We start from the raw sequence: 13,648 nt of genomic DNA, 5'->3' as shown, positions 1-13,648 counted from the left end.
TTAGAGTGGTGATCCGGGCTTAGAAGTAGAGCTGTTGTTCAACACATGACATGTAATTGATGAACACTAGTTTGTTATGACTTTATTTTGTACAAGACTTGTACTTTTGATCATGTTGTAGTTATTGCACTTGATCTTGTAATTAAATAAGATGAAACATAACTTGTTGTAGTATTTTGTACACTTGCTTATGAGATGTTCAACTTTAAAAAAAAAAAAATTTCGACCTAGTTTATGTAATTGATCCATTTTATCCCAAAGATGATTGAAAAGATTGAGTTAGCGTCCGGGTTCCCACACACATATATTTTGATTGTCAAAATAAATTAAAAGTTTTAAACTTCCGTTGCGTTTTGGGCACGAAAAAACCGAGAGATTTTACGTTATAATATTTTTCCCATGGACTCTCTTTAGTTTGGTGCCATACCTTTGGGTTTCTTGGCAACAAGTCCATCGTAATCGATAAAAAAAAAAAAACCAGGAGAATCCAAGTCGAACAAAAACATACGAACCTTAAAAAATGTGTAGCAATGGCGTCGAGAAACTCGGCGGGAGTATGAATCAACTGAGAGTCAAAGCTCAATCATCATGTGAAGGGTCTGGTGGCGTCAAAGTCACCTCCTTTTCTCAAGTGTCCGACGATGTTACCTTCCACTTTCAAATTATTGGTCTTCAAAAACAGGTTTTGTTAAAAATCTTGATCCTACGTTTCTTTTATGATTTCGAGCTGGATTTACCTGGATTGGATACGTTTCTTGTTGTTTTCGTTTCGTTTTTTCGAATTTGTGTTGATGCTGTTGTTTATTTCTTTCGAACTTTCGCGTGTTGTTCCTGATTTTTTCCTCGGTATTTTTATGGTTTTTTCTTTGTTTGATTGTGTGTTTTGTGATTGTATTTCTGCTAATTTCTTGGAATTGGAACTTTACTTTTCAAGTTCTAATTTTTTAGCTGCGATGCCAAATGAAAATCATAATGGTTTATTGCTAATTCATGGTATACCCAGATAAAGTTGTGATTCTTGAAAGTGAATTAGGAAAAACAAAAAGAAGAAGAAGAATTTCAAACTGTCGTATACAAATGTTTGTGACTTGGAGAAAAATCTATCTATTGCTTTTGAAGTGCGCAAAAATGACCCCTTAGTTCTACCTGCTCTATAGATTTATGCGTGGATTGGTTGCAATTCTTCAAAGTTTGGGCATCTATATGCGGCTGCACCTACACGACAGGTCAAGTATACTCTTTCTATTGTTTGCAGATAATGCTTTCTTTCCTTTGGTTAGTTATTTTTATTGCAGTTCTGTTAAGAGTATCATATCGTCCGATCGTAATATAGCACATGATTTTAAGATTGCAAATGAGGAATGAATCGTTTTTATCGTATAGTTAATAAAGTTGTTGAATGCAGTCAGTAATTTTAAGTGTTGGACTAGTTGACCATCGATCATTTTTTGCATCTTTTTTTTTTTTTTCCTGTTTGTGATCATGAACAGAGTGATACAATCGGTGTGACCTGTGTAATTGGAGGGACTAGTGATAACACTGGATCTGGCATCGCACGTCGATTAGGTATAATTAGATTAACGTTATTTTACTTCGTTTTCCTCTGGGTATCTTGTCTAATGTATGACTTGACGCTCAGTTCTAAAGACTGGTCTCAATATCGTCCTTGCTTGTAATCTTCCAAAGAATAGCCCGATGCTTGAGGTTAGATACCTCTCTTACTCTTAACCCTCCCCAATTTATATTAGTCTAGCAAATTTTTCTTTCTAACGGTCTTTAGTTTACTATATGACTATTTTCAAAGTTGTTCGTACTTGGTTGATCTCATTGCTGGTCCTTCTGCCTTTGTCATAATTGTTTCTCTTGTCTTCTGTAATGGGGTGTTAAGGCAAAAGCTGAGAAAATCTTGATGCAAAAGCTAATAAGCCTGGGTTACACAAATCCAAAAACCTAATGGACCATCTTCATCTAGGAAGGGCATATTCAGAGTATAACGATTGGCTTTGTTTTCCTGGCATCTGTATCTCTATTAGCATGTGTTTTTAACAGTTGGTATATGTTACATTTTCTTTGCAACACTTTGTCATGAAGACAGTCGATCATTGTGCCGTTTAGTTATTTTTGTACCTATGATTGAACTATATATAATGGTCTTCAACTCTTTACAACATGAACTATATATAATGGTTTTCAACTCTTTACAAAATGTTTTGAGAATAAGCACTGTTGAAGTTCAACTAGCGATGGTATTTTTGTGGAGCATTAGCAACCACATGGCGATTGACATACCTCCGCATCTATTAGGCAGATGTTTTCCATTAGCAACCTGTAAACCTTTACTTCACTGATTGAAATAACCACGAGAGTCGGAAGATGAGTCAGCTATCCATATATTGTGTTTGATACGCTGAAGGAGCGTGAAGCTAAACCAATGCTTAGTTGCAGGATAAAGGCGAAAGGGTTTAACTTCGGTCATCACGGTCATGATCATCAGTTTATCTTGCAGGATAAAGCCTTCACACGTTGATGTTGTATGTGTAATTTTTCTATGGCATTATTCTTTTGGAGTAGCCAAGTAGTGTTGTCGCAATCACTATGAAGCCTTAAAGAGAAGTATGCTCGAAAGATGTCTTCTTAAGATGAAGTTTAACTCCATTAAACTGAATTTTAAAAATCATACATCATAAAAAGATAAGATGGAGATATATCCAGGTCACAAGAACCCGAAACTTTTCTTAAAATTAAAACGGTTAAAATGAGCTAAACCTCATCACTAAATAGGTGGGTTGGGTTGGATAATTTCCAACCTACACAAACGAGCGCCCACTCACTTAGCTAAATGGTGGGTGGGTTGTGGACTAGTCCGTCTAATAAAACTAAAAACTGGCGGCCAACCTGTCGCCCACCAAATATGAGGTTCTGAGCTAGTCCGTCCCGCTGGCCCGTTGGCTCTATTTATAAATTCAAATCTCATCGAGTGTTTATTGTAAATAAAATATCAGCTAGTTGCTTTTTGATGCAACTCCCGTCAAATAATAACTTCTTATCAACTGATATCATGTTTAATTATTAGATGTTGAATAGGTCTTTTTTGGAGGAATTCATTGCACACCATTATCATCTTTCATGAATTGTTGAATTTCATGTGCATTATCATAGGTCTCAAGCCTTTGTTTCATTCACTCGAGTTGACACTATTCCTTTGCGTAATGAAAGTTCACATATTAAAACTGCATAATTCAGTGGTTCAATCGTACACGGTACAGCAACAAATATACAGAACAAATAAACATACAAATTCTACTTTTTCTTTAGTATTTCAACTGCACAAGAAACGAATCTATTTAGGCACACACACCCACACACACAAAACAAACATCTGATTATTCGCGACCTACCCTATTTCGGTATTTTCTTGGACAAGGAGTACACAGAGAGCAAAACAAGCAACACGAGCACGATGGATCCGAACAAGGATACGGCGATAGAAGCCCCGACGTGTCTGCAGAACTTTCCATATTTGTCGCACACTTTCATCCAAAAAACATGGGAATCGCCCTTCAAACCAATGTAAGCAACTCCACCGGCAGCACCAGTTGCTGAAGCCAAAATTCCTAGCAGCAGCTGCAAACACAAACATTGTCACTTCTGCTGCGTTCATTATTTCCTCAATTCTTTTAGGTAGATTCTTTTTGATAACTAATGCCCTGACTCCAGTGGCCCGTATAAGCCAAACTCGACACAATGATAAACTATCTTGTATCCATACTCGCCCTAATAGAATTTACCTCTCAAATTCCTGAGTATATCGATTGTAACATCTTATGAACTTTTCGAACTTAAGAGAAGCTCTACGTATGACAGACGGGTGTTGTGACAAAACTTACCACATCCAGTATGACAAAATGAGACAGCGCCTTTGTGAAGCAGCCAGGCTTGAGTAGAGAGTAGAAGGACAATAGCGTCGAGATAATGGCGTAAAAGCCTGTAACTGAGAGTGCTGCTACTAAGTATCTGCACAGAGTTCAACATCTCTAATTTTAGTTTTGAAGTAATTTTAAAATTACTCCATGTCTACGGACACCAAGTTTTCAGAAGCTTGGAGCCAGATTTCGAGATCCAACTGTAACAAACTTTGTCTCCAATAAAAAAAATCCATAATTTTTACATATTTTTTAGTTTTTTTTTTTTTGAGTGAGAATATATTATATTTACATATATTTATACGTACTCCTTGAATGCCAATCAATCGAAGGGTCCCCATTGAAGAAAAAATTCTTGAATAGAAAGTTTGAGTAATTCCAAAGTTTATTTGCGATATTTTTGGGTGCTCGTGTCTTTTCATTTCAGGTGATGGGAATATTTTGTAATGGAATAAAGTTTATATTTAGGAAAAAATTTGATTTAATTATGATTATTATTATATTAAAAATTTATTTTTTAATTACCATAAATTAAACTAGTCAAGCTTGATTGAGTAGTAATGAAATAAATAGAATGAAAATTCAGCTTACAAATAATTTTAAATTCAGAAAATTAAATATATAAGATTCGGACTCAAATCAGGAATTAAACTGCATAAGCTTGTACTTTAATCAAGTCATAATGGGCTAGTAAAGCATATTTATTTGGAAAAGATTGAATAAGTGGCAGCCACCAAGGAAATTTGTCAAAGATTTAATAAATCTTTGGTGGGAATATACCTTTTCTGCACAGTAACTAAATAAATTATTGCAGATTTTCCTTTCTTTAAACGTTTTCCCGGTAAATTGAAATTTGTGCCAACACTTGATTATTCCGAGTTCGAGAATATATAACACATTTTCTTTTGATTTTAAAAAATATATAAAAAATATGGCAAATATAATATTTCAAAAGTCATAATAACGTAATTTTATTTAAATTTTTATATTAACAAAATCTAATCGTACAGTTTATACTTTACACACTAGTTTGCACATACTACAAGTACCTAAGAATCAGATTCAACTCCATAAATTTTTTTTTTTGTAGTTGGGTGAAGGGTTTGTTATAGGTATATCTTGAACTTGAAACCTCGTCTTAAACTTGAGATCTTAGTGTCGATTAAGCTACAATCCATCCGCATGCCATGCAGATTTAGATGAAATATAACTTACATAAGAGCTGGTGAGTGGTTGAATTTGGCAACCCTCGTAAACGGTATTGGAAATTGAGGAAACATCAATCTCTTCGTTTGCTTGCTAGTGACGAGCAACACAACAGCCACAAGCGCCGAAGCAAACAACAATAACCTCAACACAACCTCAACCAAGGCAAAGTACTTGGTAGCCACAGCATCTGCCGAGGTTTTCGCCTCCGATGGTGGTGGTTCCACCTTTTCGGACACTAGCACCACCTTTTCTGTCGTCTCTGTGGTTGCCATGGAAATATCTGTGTTTCTTGTTCTTAATGATTTATTTCAGACAAACTTTTGTTGGATGACAAAAGTTTTAAGTGTGAAAGATGTTATGTTTATTGGATAAGAATATGTGTGGTATTATATAGAAAGGGGTGTGTTTAATTGGTTGGAGTTTCCCATACGGCAAGCAGCAAGTTGATATACCGGACTGAAAGATTGTTATAACTTTACTAAAAGTTACGTCAAGTGTTCATAGTGTAATTCTAATCTTTTAAGTTATACAACAAATCCAAACGTCACATCTCTATTAATATTTTCCTGGACTTGAAATTTTTTTAATCTTAATTTCCTTTTAATTCAGATCATAGCCATTTGGGAATTTGCAAGGGTCTGTATATGTATATATATATATATATATATATATCAGTAGTTTAGAACAATTTTCTGTATTTAGTCTTCATTTCTTACACACAAAAACTCTGTTCACTCTCCAGCAATCTGATCTGTTTTCGTGCAACTTGCAATCATACCACAATCGCTGTAATTTGGAGAGGTTTCCTGAACATGAACCATTCGTAGACATAACATAATCGTTGCATTTTGGCTTATAATCTTTGGCATCAACATTTTAACTTCAAAACATACAAAAACATCCTGTATAAATCATCAAGCAACCACGTCTCGGTTTAGTTTATTTCCAAATCGCTGTTATTCATTTCCTACCGTAGAGTCTGCTAAACCTGTAAGTTGTTGAGGTTGACGCTAAGAAGAATGCTCATGTTTTATGGCTGTCGGTCTTGGGGCGTGACAGTAACTGGAATTTTATCATAATCTTATTGAGCACATTAATGATGTGTGAATCAAAGCCTGATATTCCTTGTCTCGATCACATATTAAATAGTTTCCTCAAATTTTGTCCGATTATTTGAAATTCACACATTAAAAATGCACAATCCAGTAGTTGAAGTTCAAGCAAGTACATGATACGTCAACAAATATACATAACAAATAAATTAAACATACAGATTCTAGTTCTTTTCATCCTTCAACTCCACAAGAAACACATCTAAATATGCACACACTGACACACACATGTTCGATTATTCGCGACCCTATTTCTGTATTTTCTTGGACAAGGTGTAGACTGAGAGCAAAACAAGCAACACAAGTACGATGGATCCAAACAAGGAGAGAGCCACAGAAGCTCCAAAGCGCCTGCAGAGCTTATCATATATGTTGCACACTTTCATCCAGCCAGCATGGGAGTTGCCCTTCAAACCTATGTAAGCGACTGCACCGGCCGCTCCAGTTGCTGAAGCCACAATTCCTAACAGCAGCTGCAAAACAAAACATCGTCGCATTTGGTGCATTCATTTCCACAATATTTGAACATCTCATCAAGAAAATAACTAGTAAATGAACGAGAATTCTAGCTCCCACAATTTTTTGTTTGATAAATTTATGTGCTTGCAACCAGTGGCGGAGTCAGAAATATGGCTCTGTCCGGGCTGAAATTTTAAACTCTAAAATCTTTTAATATTTTAAATTGATCTACCCGAGTTAATATCATATTATTTCAAAATTATACAAAATTTACATATAAATTTTTTTAAAAAAAATTTGGACCAAACCCGGGTAAAGGAGCATGTGGCTCCGCCCTTGCTTGCACCTTAAATTATATTTCTTTTGAGTAAAATATCTGGCAGCTATACATAATATTTTATAAACTATTTCGTTATAAAACGAAAAAATGTATGTCAAATAATTTTACATTATAAACTTTTCCAAGATGTTAGTAAAGCAGGGGCATTGAAATTAAACTTACCACGTCGATTATGACAAAATGAGACAGTGCCTTTGTGAAGCAGCCAGGCCTGAGAAGGGAGTAGAAGGATAATAGAGTGGAGATGACGGCATAGAATCCTGTAACTGAGAGTGCTGCTACAAAGTATCTGCACCGAAAATAATATTCCTAAAACAACCGTGACGACTTCCGTTCCGTTCCGTGAAGGCACATAAATAAATATGTGATATTCCAACAATAACAGCGTTCCAGTAACACACTCGTTTTAGCATAAAACTTTGCCACGACAGTTGTTCCCGTTCCAAAGCGGCCATCCCCCAACCGCGATGAACAGGAACCATCGCTATGTGTGAGTATATATATAAATGTGTATTGTATAACAAATCTTTTAAGTAGAAAGGTCCCTAGACAATCGTGAATTTATATGACAAAGTTTTCAGTAAGTCCAAAGTTTGCTTGTGATATTTTGGGGTGTACATGTCTGTTAATGTTGTCTTGTCATTTTAGGTGATGCCAATATTTTACGGATTAAAATGTTTTTTCTCGTCTGCAAGAATTGATTGAATTATTGATATAAGCATGGGCATGCCTATATATTATTCGATTCATATTTATTTTTATCGACCATAAAAGGAATAGAAATAATAGTTGAAATAATTTTATATTAAAAAAAGAAAAAAAATAAATAAAATTTATTATTTAAACTCGACTCAATAATTAGCTACGTACGTAAACATTTCAAAAATTTCGTAATTCTTTAATTTGGCACCATTAATAACTTTTTTCTGCACACTAACTAATCAAATTATTGAAGATCAGAATCTTTCCTTTTTCAAAGCTATTTTCTTCATCAGTTGAAATTTGTGTCACTCTTCTTTAAGGTTGCTTTAATTATTCTATTACTTTTTTCAGAAAAATTGTAAACTGAAAAAAAAAAAAACTAAAAAAAATATGAGAATTGTTATTGACACTCCAATGTGTATTCTCACTTGACAATGTTATTGGCATTTCAAAAATTTAAACTTATACTCCACTTTTATGGTTTAAATACCATACAAAAATGTTAAAAGCTTAGTGTGAGAATAATTTTTTGAAGTGCCACTGACAATGAGTATGTCTCTTGTGAGACGATCTCACGAATATTTATTTGTGAGACGGGTCAATCCTACCGATATTTACAATAAAAAGTAATACTCTTAGCATAAAAAGTAATATTTTTTCATGGATGACCCAAATAAGAGATCGGTTTCACAAAATACGACCCGTGAGACCGTCTCACACAAGTTTTTGCCATTAAAAATTCCTAATATATATATATATATATATATATATATATATAGATTACGATTGGTTTAATATTTAATTTAGAGTTTGATAGTTTTAGTGCACTCTTACCAAAACTTGAATATTTTTCCATAGAAATGGTCAAACAAATTATTATGCTCCAACTGTTAATTAAATCCATTTAATATGTCATAAAATCAACGGACTGGGTTCATAAGAGAAGGAGACAGACAAATTAGCTATGCAAAAGAGAATTTGAAATTAAAAATTGGGTAACATTTTTCGCTAACAACTAAATTAAGGAAAAAACGCGAATGGACAAAAAAAATAAGAGCCAAGTCTTCTAGGAGACAATCTCATGGATTTATATTCGTGAGACTAGTCGACTTAGTTTATACATACAAATATTATTTTTTCATGAGTCGATCAGAGATCTGTCTCACAAAATTGATCAGTGAAACGATCCCACATGAGCTTCTGTGAAAAAAATTATCTTGTTCATACACTAGTTCATGTATACTACTCGATCATGGTTAAAAAATATGATTTATCTTTTATGTATTAGATGAAATATATGTATATATAGTGAAAAAAACTTACATGTATGCTGGGGATTGATTAAATTTCGCATCCCTTAGGGCCAAAGGAAATGGCGGAAATGGCGATATTGGAACCGGCTCCGTTTGCTTGCTTGTAACAATCACCAACACAGCCACGAGTGCCGAAGCAAACAACAAGAATCTCAGCACAACCTCAAGCAATGCAAAGTACTTGGTAGGTACCGCATCCCCCGAAGTTTTCATCTCCGGTGGCGGAGGCGCCGCCTTCTCGGGCTCTCGCGCCACCTTTTCGGTTGTCTCTGTGGTCGCCATGGAAATTTTTCTGGGTTTTTTCGTTTTCTTTTCTGAGTTGCTTCGCCCAAAATTTAGTTGGATAATGGAAGTTAGTGTGAAAAATTTTATGATTATGGGATAAGAATATGTATGTGTTATATAGAATGCGAGCGATGTGTTGTGTTTTTTATTTTTTGTTTTAGAGTTTCCTACACGCCAAGTTAATGTTTTAAATAAATAAAATATAATGATTTGATTTGAATTTCGATCGGTGCATTTTCTTATAATAATGTAACTCGCTGCTGTTATCTTTCGATGTATATCGAGTAAATCTCGGGTTATCGTGGTAGTTTGTAGACTATGCTTGTCATGTAGTCTACGATTGTCGAGTGCTGGAAAAATTTTGTGCGATAGACTAAGTGAGGTGTATTCAATTCAGAGTTTTGATTACTTTTAATGGCTTTTTCAAATGATAGACTTTTATGGATTTGATAGATTTTTATTGACTTTTACAGAATCTCACAGATTTATAAACAGATTTATGTGGATTTATGTGGACTTCTTTGCAAGATTTTTATAGACTTTAGTGGACTTTTTTTTATAGAATTTTATAAATTTTGTACTTAATTATAACATATTATTTTTTTATTAATTTCTTTGAACCAATAATTAATTGACATATATAACATATTCAGTTTGAAATTATTTTCAATATTTATATTAATAAATAAATTTACTTATTTAAAAGTTAAATCATTTAATCTTTACATGTTTAATACATGGGTTTGTATGCATGTTTGTAAATTTTTTCAAAATATATCAATTGATTAACCTCTAACCTTGTTTTTAAATTGATAATATACATGTGAAAAGAATATTATTTAGTATTGTGTGAATATAATTTTGTATAAAAATATCATAGCTTACATATTAATTGAAAATGCTAAAATGAATTAAAAAAATCATAGTTGTTACGAGACTATTCAATTATTAAGAATTAAGGAACATTTTTTTGGATCATATTTTATTATTATTGAATATTACATTAATTTATATAAATCATAAAGTAAAAATCACAAAATCAATTTTAGAATTCAAAATTTCCTGTGATATTAAAATAAAAAATTATTAAATGAACAATCAGCCAAAAAATGAAAAATTTGAAAAAGAAAGATGAAAATATATATAGAGATATTTTTCGAAAATTTGAGAGAGCGATAGAAATAGATGAGAGGAGAGAAGATAAGAAGAGAGGTGATGTGAAGCGACAGGGAGAAAAATAAATAGATTGTGTATGAGTTAGAAGTTTAAAAAATCCATCCAAATCTTTGGGTTGAATCAAATATAATTTTTTACAATTTATAGTTGTACCTTAGGCTTTAATGTTTGTATGTTAATGAATTCCATGAAATTATTAAAAGTCTATGGAAAATTTGAATACCTATAGACTTTTATAGAGTTTTTAAAAGTCAATGTTGAATAACACTTGACTTTTTAAAACTCTACGAAAGTCTATTTTGAATACCACTAGACTTCTATAGAGTATGTAAAAGTCTTAATTGAATTCATCTAGACTTTTAAAATCTACAAAAGTAATTAAAAGTCAATAAATATTCTATATTGAATACATCCCCCTATCTTGATAAGACATTGATAAGGAGAATCAAATCGTTTATCATTGGTCAGGTACACTTTCTTTCTTTTGAATTAGGATAATAGGATGGTTGCGTGTGAATGTTTAGTCTAATAGAAATAACAGTTTGATATGGAATATCTTTGAAATGCATATTTTTATAAAGTTGACTTATATTTAATATGGATGTAGTACATTGAAATTGTATTCCGATTGTTGTAACCTATTAAAAATTTTAGAAAATAACCACACATAACTGTTTATATAAACAAAAAGTTGTTTTTGTAAGGTAACATTCAGGGTCGTAGTCAGAATTTCAAAATATGAGGAGCTAGAAAATAAAAAATTAATTTAGAAATCAATACAACATTTTTTAATGATATAAAGATTAAGTGCAAACCACGATTTTCACAATATAATCATCAAATCTGGATAAATATTTTCCAAAAGTTCAAATATTAATCATGTGATAGAGTACGCATAACAAAAAATACAACTTACGCCAAAAGAGGTAACTTAAATAAACACTACTTTAGTCGCAACTTTCGATTTTTCAAAAGATCAAATATATCAATTATGTAATCTATATCAATGTCATGAGCAATCTCTCTCTCAATATACAAAACCATTGCATTTTTAAATATTCATACTCCATTTTGTTGCGAAGTGGTGTCTTGAGAAGTTTCATATCTGAAAATGCTCGCTCAATTGTAGCAGTGAAAACTAGAAGAGTCAAGACCAAACGAATCATTCTATCAATAATGAAATAAATCCTCGACTTCTTTGTTTCAACTAGTAGTCGACATAATTTAGGAAGAGAATCAACATCTTTAAACATCGGATCCTCAAATACATCAAGCTTGTAATGATCCAATTGAGTCTTCAAATGTTTCATGTCATCTTTGGAAAAATCATTGGGATAAAATTGACCAGTTAAAAAATAAATAGCACTTTCAGAGAATGATTTGAAGCCATCACTAGGATTCAAGGCTTCACAAAGAGTGAGAAAATCTACTGATTGCTCAGTATTCAACTTCATTAGCTGTTTGTCAATCACAACATTGAATACATGAAAATGACAGTATTCTTCCACTATAAAATAATTTTTCTGTTGACAAGAACATTTAGTAACTTCAACATAACGATAAGTCAAATAAGGAACTACAATATCATGATTATCACAAAAATTATTCACACTCCATAGAAAATCTTCCCATTCATCATCTCGCATTTTCTGGAAAAGCAATTTTGTAATCGTGACTAAACTCATTGCATTCAGAATGTCTTGATTTTTTCTTTGCAAAGCCTGACATAACATATCAGATGTTTCCAAAACTTTATGCATCAACAACAAGATAAATACAAAATCAAATGTCAGCATATCTTTAAGAAAACCTTTAGCCTCCGCGCGTATACTAAAGGCAGACTTTCCCCCCATGAAATCTTCAGAAGTGTACAAATTTAACCAAACAATTCAATAACCGTTGTCTATGAGCGTTTTTTTTAAGGCTATGACAACGATTTTTAAAAACCGATGTCTTTCGGATTGTTTTTTTGGGCTACAACAACGTTTTTTCAAAAACCGTTGTCTATATAAGATTCTGTCAAGGTGAAGGACAACGATTTGTGTAAACCGTTGTCTTTCGGATGGTTTTTTTAACTACGACAACGATTTTTTAAAACATTGTCGTTTTTTAGTGTTTTATTTGGTTAACGACAACGGTTTTTGAAAAAACGTTGTCGTAGTTTCAATTTTTTTTTAAAAAATCGGTCAATATTTAGCGACGATGTTTTTTAAACCGTCGCTAAATATCGCGACAGTTCTATAGAACCGTCGCCAATTTAAAATTAGCGACGGTTTTAACAAAAACCGTTGCTAAAATTAGCGACGGTGTTTGTCAAACCGTCGCCGATTTAAATTAGCGACGGTGCATAAAACCGTCGCATTGTTAAATTCGTGACGTTTTAAATTAGCGACGAAATAACCGTCGTTAAGTTAATACGTACGACGGTTATTTAAAAAACCGTCGCTATTAGATACCGTCGCAAATAGCGACAGTTTTATTACAGTCGTCGCTACTAGCGACGGACCATTTATACAAAAACTATCGCCAATTGTCTATAAATATCCGCATCCTTAGTCTTTTTTCTTCCCACACCAAAGTCTGCCTCTTCCACGATTTTCATTTCACTAATAAAATTCTTCTCTCTTCCACGATATTCATTTCACTTTAAATTTAAGTGTTAAAGATTATAAATATTATTAATTTAGTAATATTTTGTTGTTAATTTATTAAATTATAACAATAATTTTTTTTTATTTTACGAAAAACAATAGCGACGGAAATCATAAGAAAAATCGTCGCTAATTAGAGACGAAAATCATATTAAAACCCGTCGCTAATTAGCGACGGAAAACCAGAAACCGTTGCTAATTAGAGACTAAATTCATATGACAACCTGTCGCTAATAGCGACGGTTTGGGTTTTTTTTAGACAAACCGTCGCAAAATTTAGTTTTACAATGATTTTTCAATGCTACGACAACTGTTTTTCACCGTCGTCTTTAGACGTCTACGACAACGGTTTTTCATCGTTGTCTTTGAGCGTACCCTTTAACTACGGGCCTTTAACAACGATTTTACAAGATCTACGACAACGGTTTTTCATTGTCGTCTTTGACGTCTACGACAACGGTTTTTCACCGTTGTCTTT

The 13,648-nt window shown here is 32.9% G+C and overlaps 4 protein-coding genes across 4 annotated transcripts; 1 reads left to right on the top strand and 3 right to left on the bottom strand.

Annotated features, from left to right (window-relative positions):
• The first annotated feature begins 444 nt into the window (after positions 1 to 444).
• On the top strand, positions 445 to 2,288 carry LOC142554948 (uncharacterized). Its single transcript, XM_075665553.1, has 5 exons — positions 445 to 682; positions 1,158 to 1,226; positions 1,491 to 1,566; positions 1,640 to 1,704; positions 1,889 to 2,288. The coding sequence occupies exons 1-5, from the start codon at positions 521 to 523 to the stop codon at positions 1,952 to 1,954; spliced, it is 438 nt and encodes a 145-aa protein (XP_075521668.1). The 5' UTR covers positions 445 to 520; the 3' UTR covers positions 1,955 to 2,288.
• Positions 2,289 to 3,201: 913 nt separating this feature from the next.
• LOC142554947 (CASP-like protein 1) lies at positions 3,202 to 5,548 on the bottom strand. The gene is made up of 3 exons (XM_075665552.1): positions 5,139 to 5,548; positions 3,888 to 4,014; positions 3,202 to 3,624 (listed from the first exon to the last, which is right to left on the bottom strand). Exons 1-3 carry the CDS (start codon positions 5,402 to 5,404, stop codon positions 3,400 to 3,402), a joined length of 618 nt encoding a protein of 205 aa, XP_075521667.1. The 5' UTR covers positions 5,405 to 5,548; the 3' UTR covers positions 3,202 to 3,399.
• Positions 5,549 to 6,301: 753 nt separating this feature from the next.
• On the bottom strand, positions 6,302 to 9,449 carry LOC142554943 (CASP-like protein 1). The gene is made up of 3 exons (XM_075665548.1): positions 9,069 to 9,449; positions 7,206 to 7,332; positions 6,302 to 6,717 (listed from the first exon to the last, which is right to left on the bottom strand). Exons 1-3 carry the CDS (start codon positions 9,338 to 9,340, stop codon positions 6,493 to 6,495), a joined length of 624 nt encoding a protein of 207 aa, XP_075521663.1. The 5' UTR covers positions 9,341 to 9,449; the 3' UTR covers positions 6,302 to 6,492.
• A 2,068-nt stretch (positions 9,450 to 11,517) lies between these two features.
• On the bottom strand, positions 11,518 to 12,372 carry LOC142556965 (uncharacterized). The gene has a single exon (XM_075668448.1). It carries the CDS (start codon positions 12,370 to 12,372, stop codon positions 11,518 to 11,520), a length of 855 nt encoding a protein of 284 aa, XP_075524563.1.
• Positions 12,373 to 13,648: the final 1,276 nt, after the last annotated feature.

Source organism: Primulina tabacum, chromosome 9 (assembly GCF_025594145.1).
Source record: "Primulina tabacum isolate GXHZ01 chromosome 9, ASM2559414v2, whole genome shotgun sequence".
NCBI lineage: Eukaryota > Viridiplantae > Streptophyta > Magnoliopsida > Lamiales > Gesneriaceae > Primulina > Primulina tabacum.
Note: the sequence above shows the minus strand (reverse complement) of the source record. Positions and strands in the feature narration are given on the sequence as shown.